This window comes from Hakea prostrata, chromosome 10 (genome assembly GCF_041222555.1).
Source record: "Hakea prostrata isolate BN-2017 chromosome 10, UWA_Hpros_2, whole genome shotgun sequence".
NCBI classification, from domain to species: domain Eukaryota; kingdom Viridiplantae; phylum Streptophyta; class Magnoliopsida; order Proteales; family Proteaceae; genus Hakea; species Hakea prostrata.
Window position 1 is genome coordinate 38815314 of NC_142609.1, and position 23659 is coordinate 38838972.

The 23659-nt window shown below is 36.4% G+C and overlaps 1 protein-coding gene across 3 annotated transcripts; it reads right to left on the reverse strand.

The window, feature by feature from the left end:
* Positions 1-2150: 2150 nt before the first annotated feature.
* Positions 2151-18788, reverse strand: SRS (Seryl-tRNA synthetase). Of its 3 annotated transcripts, none has more exons than XM_089136313.1 (10): positions 18502-18788; positions 18274-18419; positions 17765-17858; positions 17531-17679; positions 17344-17436; positions 13227-13406; positions 5424-5590; positions 3899-4033; positions 3541-3634; positions 2155-3288 (listed from the first exon to the last, which is right to left on the reverse strand). In XM_089136313.1, exons 1-10 carry the CDS (start codon positions 18734-18736, stop codon positions 3016-3018), a joined length of 1566 nt encoding a protein of 521 aa, XP_088992439.1. In that variant the 5' UTR covers positions 18737-18788; the 3' UTR covers positions 2155-3015. The 3 variants fall into 3 exon arrangements, with proteins under 3 accessions (XP_088992440.1, XP_088992439.1, XP_088992438.1); XM_089136312.1 differs by having other exon boundaries at positions 2156-3288; positions 18274-18422; XM_089136314.1 differs by lacking the exon at positions 18502-18788 and having other exon boundaries at positions 2151-3288; positions 17765-17865; positions 18274-18360.
* Between the last annotated feature and the right edge of the window lie 4871 nt (positions 18789-23659).

Sequence of the window (23659 nt, forward strand, 5' to 3'; positions counted from 1 at the left end):
TTAAATTATTAACGAATCTTATAAAAGAATCTTTAGAGTGATTTGATAATCGTTCCAATTATGTCCTAATGATGTAGGCCTCATAAGGTAATATATTAAATGTGACTAGGTAAGAGAATTTAAATGGAATAATTTTTAGAAATAATTCAAATTTACCACATATTTACATCAGATTAGGATAAGTATCAAATTTACCAAAATTATTGGTTAAAATATTCAAAAAAATTGGGGAAATTTATATAGGGGCAAATATCGCGAGATATCGGCGATATTTGATAGTCATCTATTCCTGGGTAGCGAACCGGGCGAAACTATCGAAATGTCGTTCCCTGTTTAAAAGTAGTAAACAAAGCATAATAGTATCCAAAGCAATACAATATATAAATAAGGGGTACGTTTAAAAATTACATAATAAATAAATCAAATGGTGTCAAATTGGGACACGTGGAAGAAAAGGATACGCAAATGATTCAATGCGTCAAACCATGTAGATTTTGTGGGACATGGAAAAATAAAAATCAAAGGTGCTGGACGATGCTAACCATGAGGATCTAAGAACATTTTTTTTTATTATCTCGCTTTCTAAAAGAAGTAAAGAAATCTTAAAAAGTAATTAATTAAATGATTATATGTGATTATGGCATGGTTTAATATTTGTAATTTAATTTATTACATCGGTCATTAGATCTAGAGAGTTCCTTCCCCACTTTGGAACCAAAATGTATATGGTCCCTCTTACGAATATAGTATCTAAGGACTAAAGACCAAATTAGCATGTCTAAAATTCACCAATTTCTTTTATTTTATTATTAAAAATCAATATTACAAATTTGGTCCACCGAATTTCGACCAAAGCTTGTCTACCCATGTCTTGATCTAACTTGAATAAGTTTGTTAATCTTTGAATTAAGATAAGACCAAAATTTTTAGGCAAAATACTCAAATCAAACATGACCCCAAAATCTAATATGCAAATAAATTTTCTTATTAAGGTCAAATAATTTTATTTTTATTTTTATGCTACTAAAATCAATCACTTTGCCTATGCAATTTTTTTTTTGGTAAGAAGTTAAAAATCTTCATGACAAGACAACGTGTCTTGAAAATCACATGACACAGATTACCAAAATAAAAAATAAAAAGTCATATAACACAAAAAAGAACTCTTGCAAATTATCATGGGAAATTTTTTTTTTCGTCCAAAGGAAACATTTTTTTAACTTTGACCTAAAGTTACTTTTGGAGGAAGACAAAAAGTAAAATATAAAAAATTAAAAAAAAGAAAGAAAAAATGTTACATATTTAAGTACAAATATAGATGTGGCTTTAAATTTTCAAGAAAAGAATATTTGATGTCTTAATTACGTCAAGAGAAGGTCATTAAGACACCATAGATGCCTTAATCGTTGATCTATGAGGGGAACCTAGTACGTCCAGTCCACCTATGGATTAAGAATAGTTGACTTTTTGTCTCTTTATAAAATTAAAGTCAATGGCAAAGATTTGAGCTTGGATTCATATATATCCAATCTATTTTTGGCTGGGTTGGAGCAAGCCTAAGTTAAAGGAGATCCAAAGTAAACTCAATATTGGTTTTCTTTTTATTTGCAAAAATGATTGTATAAAATCATATTATTTCAAAAAATGGTATAGACGGCATAAACCCGACTTCGAATTCGATATGGTACAATGTCGGTTTCAGGGTCTCATACTAAAGTACAATACTAGTACTTTCCCCAATGACATACCATGTTCACATATTTCGTATTGAAATCATATCAATACGGTATCAATATGCAAGAGTAGGGATGGAATCGATACGTTACAGTTTTGGTTTTGTATACAGAAACCTAATACCGCACCAATTTACACCCTTAGTCTAACCAAATTTGATCATCCAAGTTCCCACAAAACAAGTCGAATAAAGTGGGGGTGGGGGTGGGGGGGGGGGAATTGATCTATAATTCTAAATAATCAACATTTATCATCAAAACATGTCGAAAAGTTATCACCAAAATATTCAAAGATATTCGAAGCATTCACACAAAGTGGCAGTTGGACTTATTCCACTGACCATAGTAGGGAAGAAGTTGAACACAAGCCGGGGTCCACTGGAGTCTACCAGGGCTTAAAGCAGAATTTAGCTTTTCCAGGGTTTATAATATCTTAAGAACAGAATTGACTTTCTCCAACAACCATCCATAAACTCCCCAACAAAACAAAAGAAGAATTATAGTGGAGGAATAAGCACGCCGCTCACTCCAGAATAAATGGGTGGCAAACACACGGGAGACAAAGGATGATCAAGGCTTCTTTTCTTTTAGGAGAGAAGACAAATACTGAAAAAGCTTGATAAGAAGAATCCCATGAATGTATCTGAAACACCCAGATAGAATCCAGCATAAACGATCTGAAGATCATAAATGAAAGCAGACAAGCAAGTGAAACTGTCAGAGCAATTCCCGGTAGAGGTTTTTATGTAACTTGGAAACAAAACAGATTCGGCTCATGAACAAGTTAGGCACCGCTCTAACAGATTTTGCGGTGTGCTGAAATAGAACGTTTTACAGTTATGCATATCAAAGGAGAGCACTGTCGGTGACATTTGCAAATCTGTAGGAACAGATTTAGCAATAGATTTCAGACCACATCTGCCAAAGTAAATCTCTGCAGCAACAAGAACTTCACATCTTCAGTGGCAGAAAGAGAACCCCATTAATTAAATGCTAAAACTCGAAGCATATTGGTGATTGGAGATTAGACAATTCATCCGAAAGCATCAGAGTCAAAATTTGACAGTAATATCATCTAACCATTGGGTGGATTAACCAGACAAGCTCAGATACAACAAGGGAATTGGCTGAAATAATATTGTCACCAAACAGCTCAACTATATTTGCTTGTTTTGAATTTTATCGTTCTTCAAAATTTTGATGGTGAATCCCTAATTTAAAATAGAAATAATTTACCAAAAATAATTGAATATAAATAACATGATCAACAACAGCAGCAGCATCATTTTGATTTGGGGATGATCCGATGAAGCCCACCCATGAAGGGTCTCAACTGCTCAGGAATAACAACTGAACCATCTTCTTGCTGAAAGTTTTCCAGTAAACAGACAATCATCCGAGGGACAGCACATGCAGTTGCGTTCAGTGTGTGCACAAATTGTGTCGGTGCAAGGCTACCTTTACCCTTCTTAGCATTAGTCGATGAGTCTGATGGGCGGAACCTTATACCTAATCGCCGGCTTTGATAATCAGTACAGTTTGAGGCACTTGATATCTGCCAACAGATGGTGATGAATAAGAGAGAACTTCTGAAAGCTAGTATACAATGATGTACTAAAAGACTGGCCCAGCAGGCAAGGCAACGTCAAAGCCACATGTGACATGAACTCAATCGTGCATGGCCGCTGATTGGATTGCCAACCCCCAGGACAAATTGACATCATCCAACCAGTACCTACCATCTGAGACTCAGCTGTTTGTCTCAGTAATTAGTACACATATTCATCATAGATCACATCTAACATACCTCGCCATACCGTCCAAGACCTGGCATCCAAGCCTCGACATCAAATTTGCGATACGCAGGTGCACCCAAGTCACCAGATGCCATATCCAATATCCTGAAAGTAAAGCAAACTCTACAAGTTAACTTTGTGAAAATATGATATGCTACTGAATCTGATAATGTTCACACTGGGAAGTTAACCCAATGTTAACATATGGGACATCTCAGATATTGATGTCCATGGTACAAAAGCATCCAAAGGTCAAACCCTGATTGCACTGAACAACAATGCACCAATAAGTGCCGCATGCTGAAAATTAAAAACATTCCATTAATAATAATTAGAAAATGATAAAATTAAGATGGACCTCTTTCTTACTTGAAATGAATTCCAAGTGATGAGAACAGATCTTCTTCAATTCTAATTAGCTCATCATGGTAGATATCACTGTCTTCTGGTCGACATAAGATGAACATTTCCACCTTGCTGAACTGATGGACTCGATAGAGGCCTCTGCTCGATATCTCCATAACATTAGAAATCATTAAATGGATATACTACATCAAAGAAGTCTTACATTATGTAAAAGAGGAGAAAACAATAATTAAAAAAAAAATGTCAGAATGACTCTTTTAACAGCTTTCCAGTTGGGTGGCTGCAGAGATTATGGGTGATGCGAAGTTGAGCTCCTCCCAGCTGGTTGATGAGGTAGAATATCAATAATGGAAGTATCTAGGTGAGGCCCAACGGATGCCTGGTCTCACTAACCAGTATTGCCCATCCAAAGAAGAAAACTATTCAGGTAATCTAACATTTTCCGAAGGGATAGTATCATTGGCCCAAAGTTTTAGAGGGCCAGTGCATGCTTTGGTTTGGCAAGACTTCTCAGTTAAGCATCCTAAAAAGAGAGGATATGTAGTATCAAAAGTGGAGAAGAAGACCCTGTCTTGCAGGAGGTGGAGAGCTACCAGGAAGTAACAATCTGGCCAACAAAGCCACCCAGAAAGCATTTCAAGACAGTAGCAGTTGCAGATTTCTGAAGTGTAATTTGTTTGTTCGCAGGTTACTTCCGCGTAGCCACTTACAGTCAGTAATCTAGCTGTTTTGCATGCAGGGTCATGATCTAATTTTCGTTCATCATCATTTGAGGGAGGGGTATGGCTTCTCAGTGTCATCCTGGTTGTTGACTGGTTGATGTAGGTATGTTCTGTTTTTCTTTCTTTCCTCACTCTGCTGCCTTTACTTCTATGTTCACAATAGAGTCAAAATCGAGTCTTCTTTATGTTGTTGATTGAGAGATGGAAAATAAAGAAAGGTGAAAAAAGTGCGCATAAGACCATAAGAATATATCTGATTGATGGAAAAGGAGCGGATAGTTAAATGTGTGGGGGCTGTTGTGAAGTGGAGTGAGGGGACAAAAAGGAAAGGATGAAAAGAGTAAGGAAAAGGTGAAAAGGTGGGCTCCACAATCAAAAAGGAAACTTCCTTTTTATTCCCCACAAAGTTTCAACATTTTGGGTGGGACTTCTTTAAGGCAAGAGGTAGGAAAAGTCCTTGCCACCTTAGCAGACTTTAAGGATATGTTTTCCTCATTCTCCCACCCCACCTGACCAAACAAAGTCACCTTTTGGTGGTTAGAAGGAAAAAAGAACACTTTTCCAACCCCTCTTTGACCACCCAAGTATATTCCATCACAAATGGTATATAAGAAAATGTTATTTGATGCATCCCCCATAAAGACTCGAGGAACATGTACAAAATTAACGAAGCTGCAGATACCATGTACAGTAATAATTTATCACAAACCTTATAGAGATATTAACAACATAAAGTACATAACCGAGAGCACCAGTGAACAAGTAATTCAAAACAAGACGCATGTAGAACTAACAGATATATTTACCTTGTTGCTGTGCCAGCAGCACCAGCCTCTGTACGGAAGCAATGAGAATAAGCAACATACTTCAAAGGTAAGGCCGAATCAGCTAGGATGGAATCCATATGCATTCCACCCACAGGAATTTCTGCAGTCCCAATGAGGCATTGATCACTATCTTCGATAGAATAGACCTGCCAGAGTCAACTAACACCATTAATAGCTCTATTCGAGATGCACCAAATGATAGAAGAATAATCAAATACCAGGAAAACTAATCCCTAAAACAATAATCATATACCAGGAAAACTAATCACACTATCATACTCCTATAAAAGTAAAACCCAAAACAGTTATGGTATGTTTTTTCACTAGACCAGAATACCCTTACCTTCAAAACATGCAACCCTTCATAGTGCTTCCTCTCAAGAGCTACTTCTTTCCAAACAAATCATACTTTTCCAAAGTTTGTCGTCTTGTTTGGTATGCTCCTCCAGCAGAACAAAATACCCTTACTTGCCTCCAATAGATACAACCGTCAACAATGCTTACTCCCAAGAGCTACAACATCCCAAATAAAACACACCTTTCCAAACCTTGTTGTACCAAACAAAATGTTTGTCGGAAGATGAAAGCCAAATTCAAGACATCATTTCAGGTTTTTCCTATTAATGGAGGCGATGGCCCTCACAGCTACACCATTAACTCTACTTTCCAAGTCTGAAGGGGTCAAATTCATCTAACTTCTGCTCGAACCTTAAAACTCTTCTTGCTCGATTGAAGAAGAGCACTCAACTTATTGATAGGTGCAACAATGTTTGCTTGTGAATCCTTCTATGAGGTCTTGAGTTAACTCTTAATGGTTGGTCTTTTATAATAATTGCATCTTGATTTTATTAATTGAAATTACAGACCTCACGGGCAGCACTCGCCCATCCTATCCTAGCAGAAGATGCTCCAAAATACATGCAGTACGGGAGTGAGAGGAGTGATCCAAGTGGAACTGTTGCTGCCAAGGGCATATATGCATATATTTCAGTCAAGGACTGAGAAGTTGAAAGTTGGGGGTACAAGAAATCAAGAAGAAAGGTGAAGATGAAAAGATTAAAGGGAAGGTAGATGAAGAAGAAAAGAAGATGGTGCAATGCAATACACTGGGTACTGTTAGAGCATCCACTCCCACACATATATATTACTTCACTGGTATTATACAAAGAATTACATACACCTCCCTTGGAAAGTAAAAGACAAACAAAATAATTCAATACGAGAGAACTAGTGGATGAACTAGTTCTTAAAGACCCTGCCTACATCAAATCTAATGCTCCCCTTCAAGCTGGAGAATTAATTTCATGCATTTCCAGTTTGCATAATAGGGTACCAAACTGAAGAGAAGCAAACCCCTCGGTTAAGATGTATGCTTGTTGATTACCAACCTACACAAAGTATGTCCAAATGCATCTAGAGCCTATCTTTACCTTGACAAAGTCCTGGGCCACTTAAATGTGGTTTGTCCTATCATGTTGTACAGGATGTGGCTAATACTTATCACAACAAAGTCCCCTAGGTGCTTCACTATCTAAACCCGACACTAGCCTCTTCAACCACGGGAGCTCAAAAACTCCATGAGCTACATAGCCTACAAGCCAGCATATATACTGTCCATCACTAGTTGCTTCTTGTTCCTCCAAGTGATTAAGCTAGCACCCACAAATAGCAACAACTTGATGGATATCATCTGCCTTAAACTGAATCAACACAGGCAGCATCAATGTAGCCTTCGATCCTTAAATGATTATTCCTAGAGAAGGCTTCAAATATCAGATGATGTGATATACAGCATCTAAACTTCAAAATGCACAAGTGCCCAGTCATGGGCGGGTGCATAAGTTGACTTACCACCCAACTGCATACAAATATCTGGTCAAGACAAAGAGAGAGAGATTTGTAACCCAACCCATCTCTAATACTAGTCTTCTCCTAGTTTGTGATTTTGGTCAATATGCAAGCTGACGGTTTGCAACCCAATATTCCTATTTCTTTCAACAAGTCCCCCACAAGCACTATAAGTGCAATGGCCCCAAACAGAAGATCAACGTCAAGAAAATGATTCTATCAGAACCAAGGTGTCATTTATCAGTATCAAGCAGCATACCAAAAAACTAATTTTAAGAGATCTCAGAGTCAGATATGCATTTAAAAGATGCAAAAAGACACTTTATACGCTTCAGATACACTTTGATATGCATGGCTACACTCATGGTACAAGCAAAACAAGTGTTTTCGAGCACTGTAAAGCATAAATTATAAAATCCAACCAATAGCAAAGTATCTATATCTTCACAGCATCTACGTGATTACAATATTCATTCGAATGTGAAAATCAAACCAACCAATAAGCAATTAAACAAGAATATTGGAAAGACAAAAACCTATGTAAGAATATTGGCAATTCGGCATTGTTGAGAATTGAGATTGCAGCAGCCTTGGTGCACAAGTTTTTACTTTTGAGAAGCAGTCTTGGTGCACACGTTTTGAAAAATCCGGGTTTCTATTTTGGCCACTTTCTATTTTAGTTACTTACCATTTTGGTTACTTTATAATTTTCTTATTGCTTGGTTGACAAGTAAACTACCTAGGATAGTTTCCTTTTTAGTAGATTTGGGAGATTCTATGCAATATGTAATTTTACTTTTTGTTGTAACTCGGTTTAAGAAACTTTCCTAAACTAAGACTTGATTTTACATTATAAATAGAGTACCAAGGGAGAGCCAAAGCATGCACAATACAAGCTCTCTCGCTCTTCTCTTTTTTCTCCTTCTTCTTCATTCTCCTTCTCTCCTTTTCTTTCCGAATTTCCTTTCAGTCCCTAAGTTGATTACAAGTGCTGAAATTCTAACATAGTATCAAAGCCGGTTTAATCAGGCTAGGAACTGCTTCTTTTCTCTTGACTGCTCAGTTTTTCTCTTCTTTTTTTTACATGGGGTACAACCACCTATGGCTACTATAATCATGTGGTAGTAACTTCTCCAACGATACATATGAAGTCATCTACCATTCCTACCGTTGGAGACCCAGAATAATGCTTTTTAGTGAACGAGATCTGAATTTGTGCATGAAAGTCTCTAGTTTTTTGGATCGATCTGCTTTTTTTTCCTGTCTGGGTAATGATGGATATGCTGCCTCCTCATTCTACAATCAATGTTTTTGCTGCTGAAACTTTGAAGGATTATCATATCTAGCTAGAAGAAAACTCAATCAGAATCTGGGAAGTTTCTGATGGTTTGGCAACCACATCTTATTGCCCTCTTTTTTCTAGCGGAGACTGTTTTGCTGGGATTTTCTAGTTCAATTTCTGGTTCATGGCTTGTTGAATCAAATTATTTTCTTGTTTTTAAAATACTGAGAACACATTGTTGTTTATCCCAAGACCAAAGTACAACTGCTTTGTTCCCTGATTTTTGGTAAATAAGGTTGAATGTCTCCTTTTATTTTTCTATTTTCCTTCAAAAACCTCTACTTTGTTTTTTTCTTCGATAGTTTTGTTTGCTTTCCTAATTGAGGGTTAAAGATTATCACGTTACTTACCTGCCGTGTCTAATACTCAATTACCATAAATACTCTTCCTTTATTCCATATTCCCTCGTGTCCCATGATATTCTTTCATTCTTATTGGGTTTCCTTATTTATAATTACTTCCAAATTTGTTTTCCCATTATTCCTCCTCCATACATCTCTTTCCATTATTAGTGCTCCACCTATTACCTTTCTTTCCAGCATAAGTTCTCCTTTCCTTATTCACTATATTTCTCATGACTTGGTCACTGCTTAAGTCATGCTACTTGCCTCTCTTATTTAGTTTCCATTTTATGCTATTCTTTATTTAGGAGACACAAAAAATAAATAAAATAAAATCATAGAACTGCCATTGGGGTTATTTTGCAAGGAGGATCCCTCTTTGTAGTTAGACCTTATAGAATTGCCACTGGGCTAAAATATTAACTTTTTTATTTAGTGGACTCCTATTAAACCAGCTTGAAAATCCAATTTTTTGAAGATTGACACTTTTCGAGACATTATTTCTGTTAGGCCCCTAGCTCAAGTCTACACCAGGAAGAATCGACACAGAAGTGGGCCAGCCAATGTGGGGAATTAGTTTTGTTGTCAGTTACAAGGTTGAACTGTTAGCTAGTCAGAAAGTTAGTTGTTTGTGATGTATTTGTCTGTGGGAAAGAGGGAGTGAGGATATGTGTGAATTGTATTTGGTTTGGGAGGCAAGGATACTTGCAAGGCAGTGTTACTTGGTTTCTGTGACACTTAGACTTCTATTTGCAGTAATACTCTGTTCTGGACTGAACTATAATCCTCCTTAATCTAAGTTTAGTGAACAATTGTCATTGTTGTTATTGGGTTCCTAACAATTTCTATCATCAAAGGTGCACTGGTAATTATTGGAATCTGGTCGGAGAGCTATTTTTGTTATTATTTTCTTTAGTCCACGTGTAATGTCACACGAGGGGGAGATTGGAGGTTGTTTCTATATCTACTCAGGATTTGTTGAAGAATATTATTGGTGAAGATCTTTGTCCTCCTGAGATGGTATTCTACAGTAACAACCTAACTAATTACTTGGTGACCTTTACCTACCTACTTGGTCTATAGTAACCTATACTACCTTTACCCACCTACTTGGTCTATAGTAACCTATACTACCTTTACCCACCTACTTGGTCTATAGTAACCTATACTACCTTTACCCACCTACTTGGTCCGTAGTAACGTATATTACCTTAACCTACCTACCTGGTTTGTAGTTACCTATACTACCTTAATCTACCTACTTGGTCCATGGTAACCCATACTACCTTACCTACTTGGTCCACACTAAAATACACTGCCTTTTACCTACCCACTTGGTCCATAGTAACCAATATTGCCTTATACCTACCCATACTTTACCTAATACTTGCCTTCTTGCAAAAAGCTTATATGGACATAGACATTGGAATTGCATCTTGCCTACCTATGCGGACATTGGAGCTGCACCTTACCTACCTATGATATGTGACTTTTGTCTCAAATTTTATCTGTTAGTGTGGAGATTCCTCCCTATTATTGGCATTACTTGGGTAGTGCCTCCGGTGCTGCTATAGTTATGGATTTTGTTTGTCTTCAATATCACCGATTGTTTCCATTATTGGATGGTTCTTTTGAAATGAAGAATTAAAGTTTTTGTTAAATTGAGGTTGATTATCTCTTGGGTGAAGTTCTCTCAGTATTTATTGGCATGATGGGAACATCACATCATGGCCGCCCACCACTCGTTCTACCAAAGGCGAAGGCAGCAAAACCTTTCCCTGTGGTTCAGCTACTAGTTAGGGTCATATGGACCCTTAGGACCGTAGTCCACATGCCACATTTTTTTAATATATTAGTATTCGTATTCTTTCAAATTTTGTTTTGTAAGGGTAACTTAGACCTTCTTTTCACAGTTCAACGTTATTAGGTTTTATTTTATTTCTTTGAGTTAATGGGCGTATTTGTGGTAGTTTCATTTATTTCTTTCTTTTAAGTATGTAACCAGCCCAAGAGGAAGGCACGAATGAAAAGAATTAGAAGAAGAGAAACTCACGCTGCTCTCTCTTTCCTGGCGGAACCAGTTCTTCCCTCTCTCTCTCTCTCTCCACGTAAGTTTTCTTCCCTCCTTTCACCCTTGTTTCCCACTAGAAAAATTCTCATTTCTCTCCTCTACAAAGATCTACTCTTATTTTCTCCAAAGAAGCCATATTTTCTGTCCTGGAAATTCTTTTTCTTCTTCCCCATCCCCACGACTGCTCTGTTTTCTGCAGAATATTTCCTCTCTTTTTTTTTATGATTCTTTTCCTTTTTTCCCCCCTCTTTCGCTAAAAGGGTCATTTGTATTAATAAAAGCAAAAAAGCACAATAATAAATCATACAAGAAGGAACCAAACCTCATACCTGCAACAGCAGTTGCCCCCCAATACACCCAACCTCACAGGTTCCTACAATCCTACTCACAAATAAGCAAGAGAAAATAAACTAGAATCTGAGCCGAGAGCATTCAGATGCCTCGAGATCCAGTTCACTCTTTTTTTTATGATTCTTTTCCTTTCTAACTCTTTGACAACCTCTGTTATTTGCTGAATAACTTTTCTTGTTCCCTTTTCTTCTATACAACTTCTCGGCAGCCCCTTTCGTCAGTTTCTGTTTAGTCCTTTCTTCTTTTTTTCTCTCTTCTTCTCCACCCTGCGGCAATTCTCTGCCAGAGTTCTTCCTCACCTTCTCCATTGCTTCTTAGACTGCTGGTCTGTTTATTTTTCTGCCTTTTAAATCCTCTGGTGCTGGGCTAATAAGTTGGTTTGGGTTTGGGAATTGAGTTGTCTTTATCTTTTATATTGGTTGTAACTCACTCCTATATTGAATAAAAGTTGGCTATATTATGTCTTGTCTGAATTTCTTTATTTCCTTGAATGTAATGCCACAACCCCTCTAGCCTAGTCTTGTGGATTGGATGGTTAAATTTTAAATCTGATTTGCACTTCCACAACCCTTAAGTTTCATTTTTTTTTTTTTGCATGCTAGTTATAATTTTCTTTGCTGGAATTTAATTTAGTGTAGTTCTCTGATATGAAAATTAATTGTGTGCTGTGCAAAACCCCTCCCTTCTTGATTTAGGATCCATTGTCTTGTAGAATACCCTAACCTTGGGCTGTCCTACATCATGGCGCCTGCTATTGCTACAGAGTTCAAGACTGCTGCTGCCTTTCAAGTTTATTCTTATCATCCAAGTTGGAATTTTCTTTGTGTATACTCTAGGTTGAGGGGAAGTGTTAAGAATTGCAACAGCATAGGTGCACAAGTTTCTATTTTGGAGAAGCAATCTTGGTGCACAATTTTTGAAAATTTTGGGTTTTTATTTTGGTTACTTTATATTTTACTTATTTTATACTTTGGTTACTTTATGGTTTTTTTATTGCTTGGTTGACAAGTAATCTCCCTAGGATAGTTTCCTTTTTAGTAGATTCGGGAGATTCCATACAACATGTAATTTTCCTTTCTGCTGTAACTCAGTTTAGGAAGCTTTCCTAAACTAAGACTTGATTTTACATTATAAATAGAGTACCGGGGGAGAGCCAAAGCATATACGCATACTCTCTCACTCTTCTCTATCTCCTTCTTCATTCTTCTTCTATTCTTCTTTTCTTTCTGAATTTCCTTCCAGTCCCTAGGCTGATTATAGGTGCTCAATTCTAACAGTCATAACATAATCCCTGAAGGTACAAGCCAAGTAAGCAATATGTAAGTATTACACATACTGGATTAAGTAACATATAATATGTATACAAACATTAATTATAAACAAAACTAAACACTAGTTACATAGTAGACAACTGAAATATTATGTACTATTAAGAGCAATACTTTGATATCTATTTGAAGGTGCTCAAACCTAGGGTTCAAAGGTTTCACCTTGTTTTAGTTTTGGTAGAAAGCTGCCCTTTTAAGTCCTACCGTGAATATTAATCAGGTGCCTTTTTTATTACAACACAAAGATACAAAAATGATTATTAAGCCTAAATGTTCTCCTAAAGTTGTGGACCAACTATGTCAATTTCCAACTGAAACATCAAAACAAAACCAAAAATACTAGAAATGTTTCACCAAAATTTCAGTTATCTTGACCTGATCACAAGTTCACAACAGGCTTCTGAATTACGGTTTCACTAAACACAAAAATATATGTTCAGAACTTTATGCCAATGTCATAAATTATATAATCAGAACGGTGTAAGTAATAAAAGCACAGACCTGGGTATTTGTTCCACGAGGTTGAAATCCACACTTCTCAACAACAGATGACCGTACAATCTCTGGAGTGATTAAAGGAATAAAGCCCCTTTTCATTACTTCTGAAAGTGCCCAATTGACAAGGCCCATTTCTAGTAAAACCGCCTCATTCTTTAGGTAGTAGAATTTTGACCCACTTACCTGCATATAACATGCACATTATATGCATCAAGTAAATAATCAACACTCATGAAACCAAATATTTTATGATTTTAGAACCCAATCAATAATCCAAATATAATAAGAGCCAAGTGGGAGCGCTGGTGCGGATCTGCAAAGCGACGTTCTTTCTAGTTGATTTGGATAAATGTCATTATTCAAGAAAGTGAGATCAAAGTGTTAAAATGAGCATATCTATTAAGGTTTCTCCAGTCATATTGAGCCATGTCAGGCACTTATTCAAGATCCAAAAAGGCAAAAGGCAGAATATGTGTAGTGGTGAAAGGGGATTTAAAAAAAGATATTCTAAAAGTTATCATGATATCTCAGCTATTGATTTTTAATTGTCAAGATTACATCCTTAAAACCCCAAAAAATGAAAACTATAAAAAAATAATAACACTAGTAACTAGAAAAGCTTTACTTTCTTGTTGAAGCCCTTATGCTAGAACTTTTTCTAATATCTTGATGCAGACTTCCATGGAGAATGACAATTTCCTGTCTTAATCCAAGTTCCTATGAGGTGGGTGGAGAATAATAATCTTCTATGATTTCTTACTACCAAGAGAAGGAAGCTACACACCTAGAAAAAAGAGCAAAGAGTTGCTCGTAAGGACTCCAATAAAATTGTGTACTAGTTTTCTTGGTGCTTCTTGATGGTCCAGCTCATTAAGTGATTGGTTATTAATTATAACTTGATCCAGGGCCAAGTAGTCTTGATTGGCTTGGGCTTTGATGTGGACTGATCTCCTTCAAGGTTTTTGTGTACGAAATGGATGCACATCAGCCCATCACAATATTCTAGAGTAACTATAACTATAAATACGTGGGGCCAGACTGAAGTTAAAGAGGCTCGAGAAAAGATAAAGGTAGGTAAAACACCAGGATGAAATACCAATTGGAGTAAGAAAGCGTCTCGGACTCTGGGAACTGGTCAAAGCAGTAATCAAGGAATTATCCTAGAAATTAACACCCTGCAAAGGGTCAGCAATGGTTGTCCTCCAAATAATTTTATTCATGGTCATACAAGGTTAAGTGCCACAACAAACTACTTAAATTCCTGCAGCTTTGTTGTTCTTCATCTCAACTTCCAGATTCTGGAATCTCTAAGGCCCACTTTTATTAATGCATTCTATCTTTAGTTAGTTTATTATTCCTCTGATTTACTTCTCTATGCATTTCTGTTTTGAACCCCTGAATTCTGAAATTAAAACATAAGTTTATTTCCTGTTTTCAAGTTTTCCCACTTGCAATAGTATTCTTCAAGAGGTCACAATCTAGCCATCAGACTTAACTCAAAATCTCCACAACTAAACTGTAACCAGGACAGGTCAAAGGGAGCATCTGAATGCACGAGGATCCCACTACACCAGGGCCTGGGTGGGGCAAATGAACACGGCCTTACCCCTGCTTTACAGGAGAAGCTGTTGCAAACAGAATGAAACCTTTGACTCGACTTTGGAGCCCAAACTTTACTGATAGAATAGGGTAAGCTACCGGTGAAGGTTCTGAAAGGCCAGGTCTTGCAACAGGTGGAACAACAAAACACTCAGAAGATTGATCCGTTTTCTCCCCTATACCAGCAGTTAAGTTGCTTTCTTTTTTAATCCCTCTTCTTTTATCTCTTTCCCTCCAAACAATATAGTGTTTCTCCTTTATCTGTTGGCAGACATAAGCTAGAACCAAATTTGATTTGCATCCATTGCATGTCAGTAACAATTCGATATATTTTTCCCTGATCTATCAATGGCATCAATCCTTGTATGTGTTCCTTACCTGGTTTCAGTCTTACCCCACAATTTACCTTTAAAAAAATATCCGAATGCAAATTAGTTTCTGACCTTCAGACCTTTGATGAATCAGAATTGTTGTCTGGCATATGCTCTAATCTGATCCCTAATAACCTATTTCAGGCCACATTGAAGAAATCTAGGATGCAAGCCACCAATACAGGGATAGCAAACACAAATATCCCGTTGAACAGAGCCAATAAATGAAAGAGGAATGGGTCTATAATTAACCCAAAAATAAAAAAAAAAAACCACTGAAATCAAATCTGTAACTCTGCATGACACTTGAATAACAGGAACGGGTTCAAAGAAAAAGGGAAGGAGAGAATCTGTTGACCTTAAAAGAATCACTGGTTTACCATCAAACCATATAAAAGGGATCATGGATGGGTCTGATCTGACACTCTAGGGAATTCCAATATAGTTCAAAAACTATGCAAAATTTCAAATATCTCAGGGGTTCCAAAGGCACCAAAATGAAACTCTGTACAAAATATGAGACTGGCAGAGTTCAACTGAATAACCGAAACTAGAGTCATTTGATTTCAGTATTTCACCCATTTCGGTCATTTATCCCCTGAAATAGCCATGTGAAAGCCAAAGGGGAAAACTACACTGGTCAAATTTCAATGTTCCACCCATCTCAGTCTATAACTGGAATGCTGAGACAAAAAAAGCTTTTGAACTATGAATTCTAAAACCTAAAATCAAGTCCCACATTACCTAGATAGTGCTCATTGGAAAACTTAACAAAGAAGTAACTCTTATGTATCTAACTAAATAAGCAGCTGGACCAACCAGTCAAAAAATACTATGGCAAAATAAAACAAGATTTGTCACGCCACCTTGGTACTTGGTTTTTATGTTTGATCCCATTGTACAGAAACTCATAAAATTGAAGGCACAACTCATTTAGGTCTCAAAATCAAACTTATATAAATTTAACATAATAACTTTATGCATCTGGTGGCCTGCACCAGGGATGCATGGGCTTGGATTTGGAAATTACAAGCTCCTACCAAGTGCATATCTTTTCTAGGGTATGTGTCATGATTGAAACCAAGAATTTCCTAGATTAGACTCCATAGAGGCAATAGGGAGATTATCCTACTTGCTCAAGAAATTGAGAAAATGTGTCACAATTTTTATGTGTAAAACTGAGAGCAACGTCAATCGTGGCAAGGATATGGAGGTGCTCTTGATATTGATACTCTTATCCCCTTGCACCCTCAGTGTATGATAATTGTAGGAGAAGCAACCACTCTATCAAAGGGTGCCACCACATCAACGGAAACTTTATTGTGGACTTCAAATCCCATAGACAGAAGAAGAAGCAAAGAAAAACTAGTTTAGGTCCAATAGCGTTTGTCTCTGAGTTGGCCTTTTATGCTTTTCTATTTCCTTTGTTTTGCTTTTGCTTAGTGCTTTATTGGCTTTACTATGCCCCTAGCCTTTTGCTCCATTGTATTCCCCCTCCCCCTCTCCCTTTTTGTTAATCAATTCTTTACCCATCCCACCACCCACCCCCCCCCCCCCCCCCAAAAAAAAAAAAAAAGAAGAAGAAAATGTAGGCATGTGCTCCTATTGGTTTGAAGGCTGATTACTACACCATTTTTAAGTGAAAATGTTGGGGAAAAAACTGTAGATAGGTGGACATTTGCTACCATGATAGTAAATAACAATGAAACAAGGGCAGCCACTAAAATATTCATATAAAAAGACAAGTCTGGAAAACTTTTTTAGCTAATACTTCATTAGAAAGATTTGATGAAAGAGTACCAACCCAGAGCAACAAGCCAAGAAAACAGATAATCACTAACTTAATCTTAGGGGTCATACATTTTGTTCTGATAGCTATTCAAGTGAAAATTAAAAAGATAAAGATGAAACTTATGTTTTGCAGTAACGGACCATTCTGATGAAACTTATGTTTTGCAGTAATGGACCATTCTCAATTTCTGTGTCAACAGGGAAGCAACACAGAATTCTTTTCCAGAACCCTATGAACTCATCTATCAAGAAGCAAAGTAGTACAAACTCCCAACCTCTCTGAGGATGAAATAAAAACCGGAGCATGAAAACAAGAAATCCATTCATAATTAATACCTTAAATGAAACAGCATGGATACCTCTGCAGCAGCGTCAAAATCAAAGAGATCAAGTTCTTTCCCAAGTTGAAGGTGGTCTTTGGCAGGAAAGTTGAATTCGCGTGGACTACCAACCTAAGAAGAAAAGAAAGGGGCAAGTATTTAAAAAGGAGAAATTTATGAACCTGGATATTGAACTCAACGACAAAGAGTTTTAATCCCATCATACCATCTTTCTCAAAGCTGAGCAATCCTCTCCTCCTATTGGAACATCTGGGTGAGCCACATTTGGTATACATTGTGCTTCTTGCTGAAGCTTATCAGTGAGTAGAACGAGGTCTTCTTCCAAAGACACAAGACCTTCCTTAAGATTCTTTCCTGAAAACACACAATACGACAGAGAAGACATTCACAACAAAGCAATGGCAATCTGGCAGGAATAAGACTACAAAATAGAGTTTACCTTCTTCTATGAGTTTCTGGCGCTCAGATGGCTCTAGTTTTCCTTTCATCTTATTTGCAACTACATTTCTTTCCCCACGAAGCCGTTCAACTTCCTGCAATCTATGACTGAAAATTAGTTAAAAGTGAAAAATACAACTTTTTTTCTTTCCTCAGATGTTTCCTGATAGGTTGCCACAGAATGCAGGCCTCATTGCTACACACTGAAGTAAGTAGCACCATCCATTTAAATTCTGGACTAAGCAGCAACTGATGATGACTCGATATAACATCACAGTGGACATAAATATAAATAATAATATATATGTGAAACCATTTACAACCATTTTTCAAAAATTTACTGTTCCTCTTCCGGCCAGAATATGTTATCTTCCCCCCAGAATTCAAGAACAGTCTCGGCAAATACTCAATAAAGGTGAGTTTTTTTGAGAAATCCCAACGAATTTACGCCATATGAAATATATTATTTTGAGAGCTTCCATTGATGAGCAAGGACAAAAGAACCCTAACCTTCTGAAGATTAAACATTTTCTCGTAAAGCTCGAGCACTAGCTCCAAATCAGCATTGGAATTCCTGTTCTTAATATTGGCGGCAACAGCTTCTTTGTTGTCGCGAATCCATTTGAAATCTAAAGCAGCTTTCCATTGAGGTTTCCCTACTGAACCGGATAAAAATAAGTCTTTCAAATCCACAATTAAAAAGATAAGTAACAAAAACACAGAAGGAGAAAGATATACCATTTTGGTCTTCATGCGTAATGGGATTGGGTTGAAGGGCTGGGGCTGAAGCCGACGCTGAAAAAGCCCTGATGAGGAAAGGAAGTGCAGACCTCTGCAAATTGAAGAAGTGTCGAGGAGAATGCAAGGCGATGGTCCTAGACAGAGTAGGTCTAAAGAATGAAGAAGAAGATGGAATTGCTGCAAGTTTCAAAGATTGAAGAGTGGTTCCTCCTATACTCCAAGGAAAACCCATATCGCGAAATCGCAAAATCAATCACATTCGCAGAGAAGGATAGGAGGTTTAGCGGCTTAGGTTTCGTATTTATACAAAGCTCGTGCAGATTGCGGCTTTATTAAATTATATTATCATAATACCATATTATACTATCATACTCTCTTATCATATCATGTTTATAAAAAAAAAAAAAAAAAAAACAAAAAAACATAGATCATATCATCATATATCGTCCCAAAAAAAATCATCATAATATCATATCGTATCATACTATTATACTGTCATATCATAATATCATATCATCATATTATATCACCATACTATCATACACTCATATCATATCATATCATGTTTATAAAAAAATGATATCAAACAATCATAGTATCATATCATCATATTATATCATCATACTATCATATTGTATCATACTATTATACTATCATATCATAATATCATATCCATCATATCATATCACCATACTATCATATCATATCATATGATACTAATATACTACCATATCATACTATCCTACTATCATACTAATCATAGTAATGATTATATCACACTATCATACTATTATTATAAAAGTATGAACTCAGAAAAGATGGTTACATTTAGTTTTTCCCTATTACCCCTATGTATTAATTTAAAAATATTTTATTAATAATAAATAATGTCTAAAATAGTAAATTCCTACATATGAATAAATGAGAATGACATCCTCCCAAATAGTATTGCGTTTCAAACCGTTCAAGTGGGGACGGTAATTAGAAACCCTAAAAAATCCAAATGGAAGATCTTATAGAATTCAGACTCCAAAAGAAAACATGAAGAAGACAATTGAACTTAGGAGATGAATCAGGATTGAGGTCGCCAACGAAGAGTTAGTCGCGGGTGAGATCGGGAGGGGGGGGGGGCTGGAGACGGATCGTGGCTAAGGGCGTTCGCCCGGGCGGAGGTGCGCGCGGGCATCAAGTGGGTGCCACAAGTACCGTGCCCCGGGAAGCGTGGTGAAGTTGGTTGGTCGACGTTAGCACCAGATTTGGGTTTTGTCGCACGTTTAGTAGTGTTTGCATTAATTGCCACTTTATTAACTTAATTCATGTAATGCAGACGGTTATTGTTGACAAATTACATTTTTGGATATTATTTTTTGATTAACTTAAAGGTTTAGTAGTTTTAGAAGGTAGGGATGTTTTGGGAAGTGAAATGTAGACATCTTTTCTTAGTTCATGCTTTTATAATAGTAATAGTATGATATGATAGTATTATATATTATTAAGCAAGATTGAACCCACTATCTTCTCCACAACCAACCTTGCGATGATTCCTTTTCTATTACAACTGTTAAGTCTAAATATGGCACGAACTTTTGTCCTTTAATTTTCTCTAATTATGGAACGACCTCTCCATGTTTGCTTTGGGAGTTGTAAGTAACATGACTCTAAGTACCACACGAAGAGAGAGAGAGAGCAGAAATCTGGCTTATGGGAGGATTCCTTCTAAGCAAATTTTCTTTTTTTTTCGGATCAAAGTTTCTAACCAAAGTTGAGAAACATCATGGATCATCCCAACCTAATAATAGTGGGGCTCATATTTCCAGTATTTTTTCACAAATTTTGTTTATTCTATTTTTCCACTTCATTACATGGAATTTTTCCTATTTTTTTAATCTAATAAACAAACGATGCATAATTAATGAATATATTTTACAAACGCAAATTTAGTCATGAAGAGAGGGGATGCTGATTCCACTCCATGAGGTTTGGAAGAGTTAAGAGTTGGACCACTTGAAACATTATATCCATTACCACCTAAGACTTGATGGAACTGATTCTTAGCATACATATTTGAGCTCTACTAACTACTAAGCCACATCCCCATTTAGAAATTACCTTTATTTACCCATCTGAATTAGCTTAGTTGGTTAGTAGATGTAGGAAGTCATTGCCAAGTCCTGCTACTAACCAATGCCCAAATTTGAGTAGTTTTTCTTCTCCCTGCTAACAAGAGGTAAAAAAAAAAAAAAAAAAATAGAAAATGTCATTTTCGATTTCCATGACTGGGTAGAAATTTCAATGACAGCATCCCAGGGATAACTTGGCCCTACCGAGAACCAGGTCAACAAATTGAAAACTGAATCCTCTCATTCTGAAATAATTTTTTTATGTGAAAAAGTAATTTATCTAAATTTAAATCCCTATGAGAAAATACATGATAAACTATCAAATGACATACGCTAACATGCATCAGTCAGTTGGTGGGTTGGTACGAGCAACATCCCTTTTAGTGAAGAGGTCCTAGATTCTATCTTGTTTGATAGTATTTTATGTAATATCCACATGCTCAATATATAGAAATCCACTTCTTCCAAAAAAAAGGGAGCAGTTGTTAAATTCGCATTTTGCGGCTTTTTTCCTTGCTAGATAGACCACTTGTATTAGGTTCATCGAAGATCTACTATGCACTTTGTCATTGTAATTTCTCCATATCAACCACTTAGTGTTGAAAATAACACCTTGATTTAAAAATTCAGAAGAGCTTGAGACTTTGTCCATAATGAGAATCTGTATCAATTCTTGAAGTGCTCTGTGATGCATGTCATGTATGCTCATATGACTCCACGCTTGTTTTGAATTGACACTGGAAGAAAGTATGAGCTGCTGTCAATTGCATCTGACCACAAGAGACACATGAATCTTGTATGTTGCATCCCTTTCTGAGTAATAAATCTGGAGTGGAAAGTTTACCCAAGAGAGTTTTCCAAATTAAGAAATATTTGAATAGATATAAATTCAATTTCCAGAGCTTCAGCCATAATTTTTGAGTATCAGAAGGAGAGTGATTCTTCACCTAATGGTCCTAATCTATGAGCAGAAGCCACAGAAAATTTTCTGGAGGAAGTAGGAAACCAAATGACTTGATCATCTTCCTTTTCAAACAGAGGAATGAGAATACTGCATATTGCATTGACATGTTGTATTGTCCACCATGCTTCTAATAATCTAGATATAGGATCAGTGAACTCTGAAATTGTAGAAGGGGCATTAGAAAGATCCATACCTTGGATTTGAAGCTTAGGGATGTTAGGAATCCACCAATCATGCCATGGGTTTCCATTGCCAAGCAGCATAAAATCTCTTCCTTCATATCATCTCTTGCCATGAGAATTGATTTTCCAATCCCCTAAGTCAGTGAATATGGCTTCAGATTTTTTTCATTCATTAGCCGACACCAAAGTGATCGAGAAGGAGAGTGAGACAGCATCTCCCAAGCTTTCTTTGAGAACAAAGCTAAGGTTCATTCTAAATAAAGAAACTTTTCAAATTCAATCCTCTACTACGCTTTGAAGAACAAATGGTGTTCCGGCTGATTGTATGAATGACCAAAAGAAGTTTCTGTTCATAAAGGACTTCCAATTATCATTCTTCTTATGAAATTCTTTTGAATTGTATGTTGACAATATTCGGATCCAACAGAAACAACAGTATACAAGTGAAAGGTCCCACTAACATGCGTAGATGATAATGAAGTGATGGGTGCCAAATGATAGAGACTTCTACACAATTCCAAATCCGTAGCTGCTAAACGTAGTGGATCATCTCCAACATTGAGGTTGTCATTGCACTTTGTCTTGAAGACACTTCTCTGTTTAATTTCAAAGAAGCCCATGATATCAGTTGCTAGTAGAGCTGCAATAGGGCTAGATTGTGCTGGCTCCTTAAAACCGTGACTGTAACCATGATGATCCTAGCTTAACCTTCACCCTAATCTGTACCTGCCTCTAACCACCAAATAATAAAACAATACATATTTTAATATTATTGTTCTTCTATTATTATAATAATAATAATAATTATAGAACAAAATTCTATCGAAATTTTCCATTTTGGAAAATGCAAAACGAAACTGATGAGGACCGAAAAAAAAGTCCTCAGTTTTGATCGAAACTGTTGAAATTTCGTCGAAACCTCGAAACCTGTTGAAACTTGGTTCAACCCAGTTGGACCAGCTGGTTCATGAGGAAAAAATTCCCAAATTTCGGTGGAAACTTGGGAAATTTTATGGAAACTTGGAAAATTTTGTAGAAACTTGCGAAATTTAATAGAAACTTGGGAAATTTTGTGGAAACTTGAGATTTTTTTCCTGTAAATTTTGTAGATTTTCCAAATTTTCAATTTTTTTGTTTATTTCATGTTTCCCCAAATACCCATAACAAATACCCCCTCCATTAAGGATTTCCCTATTCAAAGTGCGTATTCCTTTAGGTTGGTTATCTTAAGCATATTGATGACCAGACTCATAAAATTGCAGTTGTCGATTAACTTGACAACCATAGGCATAAAATGTCATGGGTTTATGTTCGTTGGTTGGAGGAGGGGATGTTACATGCATAGTACTACTCAACTCATATGATGAATCCACTTTTGGCACTCCTCTTAACACTAAGTTGTATTTTCTTTTTATTGTCAACTATTTTGAAGTTAGAAATTATATATTGAATGTTATGTGCTTAAATAGTTAATTTTATAATGTACTTTTTGAACAACTCTATGTTGATGTTATGTACATTGAATGGCATATCTACATTGTTTTTTTTAGCAAAATACAACAAATGCATTATTTATACTCTAATTAGCTAAATCCAGGATCCCACCTCAAAATACTCTCTAAAACCTGTCTAAACTTGTATGGAAAAGTCCTCGATTTCCTCGAAAATTTTCCAAGTTTTCACATAAGTTTCCCATTTTCATCAGGTCGAAACTTGAGTTTCCCTCAAATTTTTTACCATAATAATAATAATAATAATAATAAATCATACAAGCTGGTAGAGTCAAATCAAGCAAGTCCAGGTCAAACACTCAGTCCTGAGTCCTGACCTTAATTTGGGACATCTGGCCTTCGTCTATCCTCGAAGCCAAAATTTTGGAATCCAATAAA

Coding starts and splice junctions, on each gene's coding strand:
- SRS (XM_089136312.1), bottom strand. CDS start 18,736: ATGGGTTTTCCTTGGAGTATAGGAGGAACCACTCTTCAATCTTTGAAA. Junction 18,423..18,501: donor TACGCATGAAGACCAAAATG/GTATATCTTTCT, acceptor TATCCGGTTCAG/TAGGGAAACCTCAATGGAAA. Junction 3,289..3,540: donor GTCTTGGACGGTATGGCGAG/GTATGTTAGATG, acceptor ATCTGTTGGCAG/ATATCAAGTGCCTCAAACTG.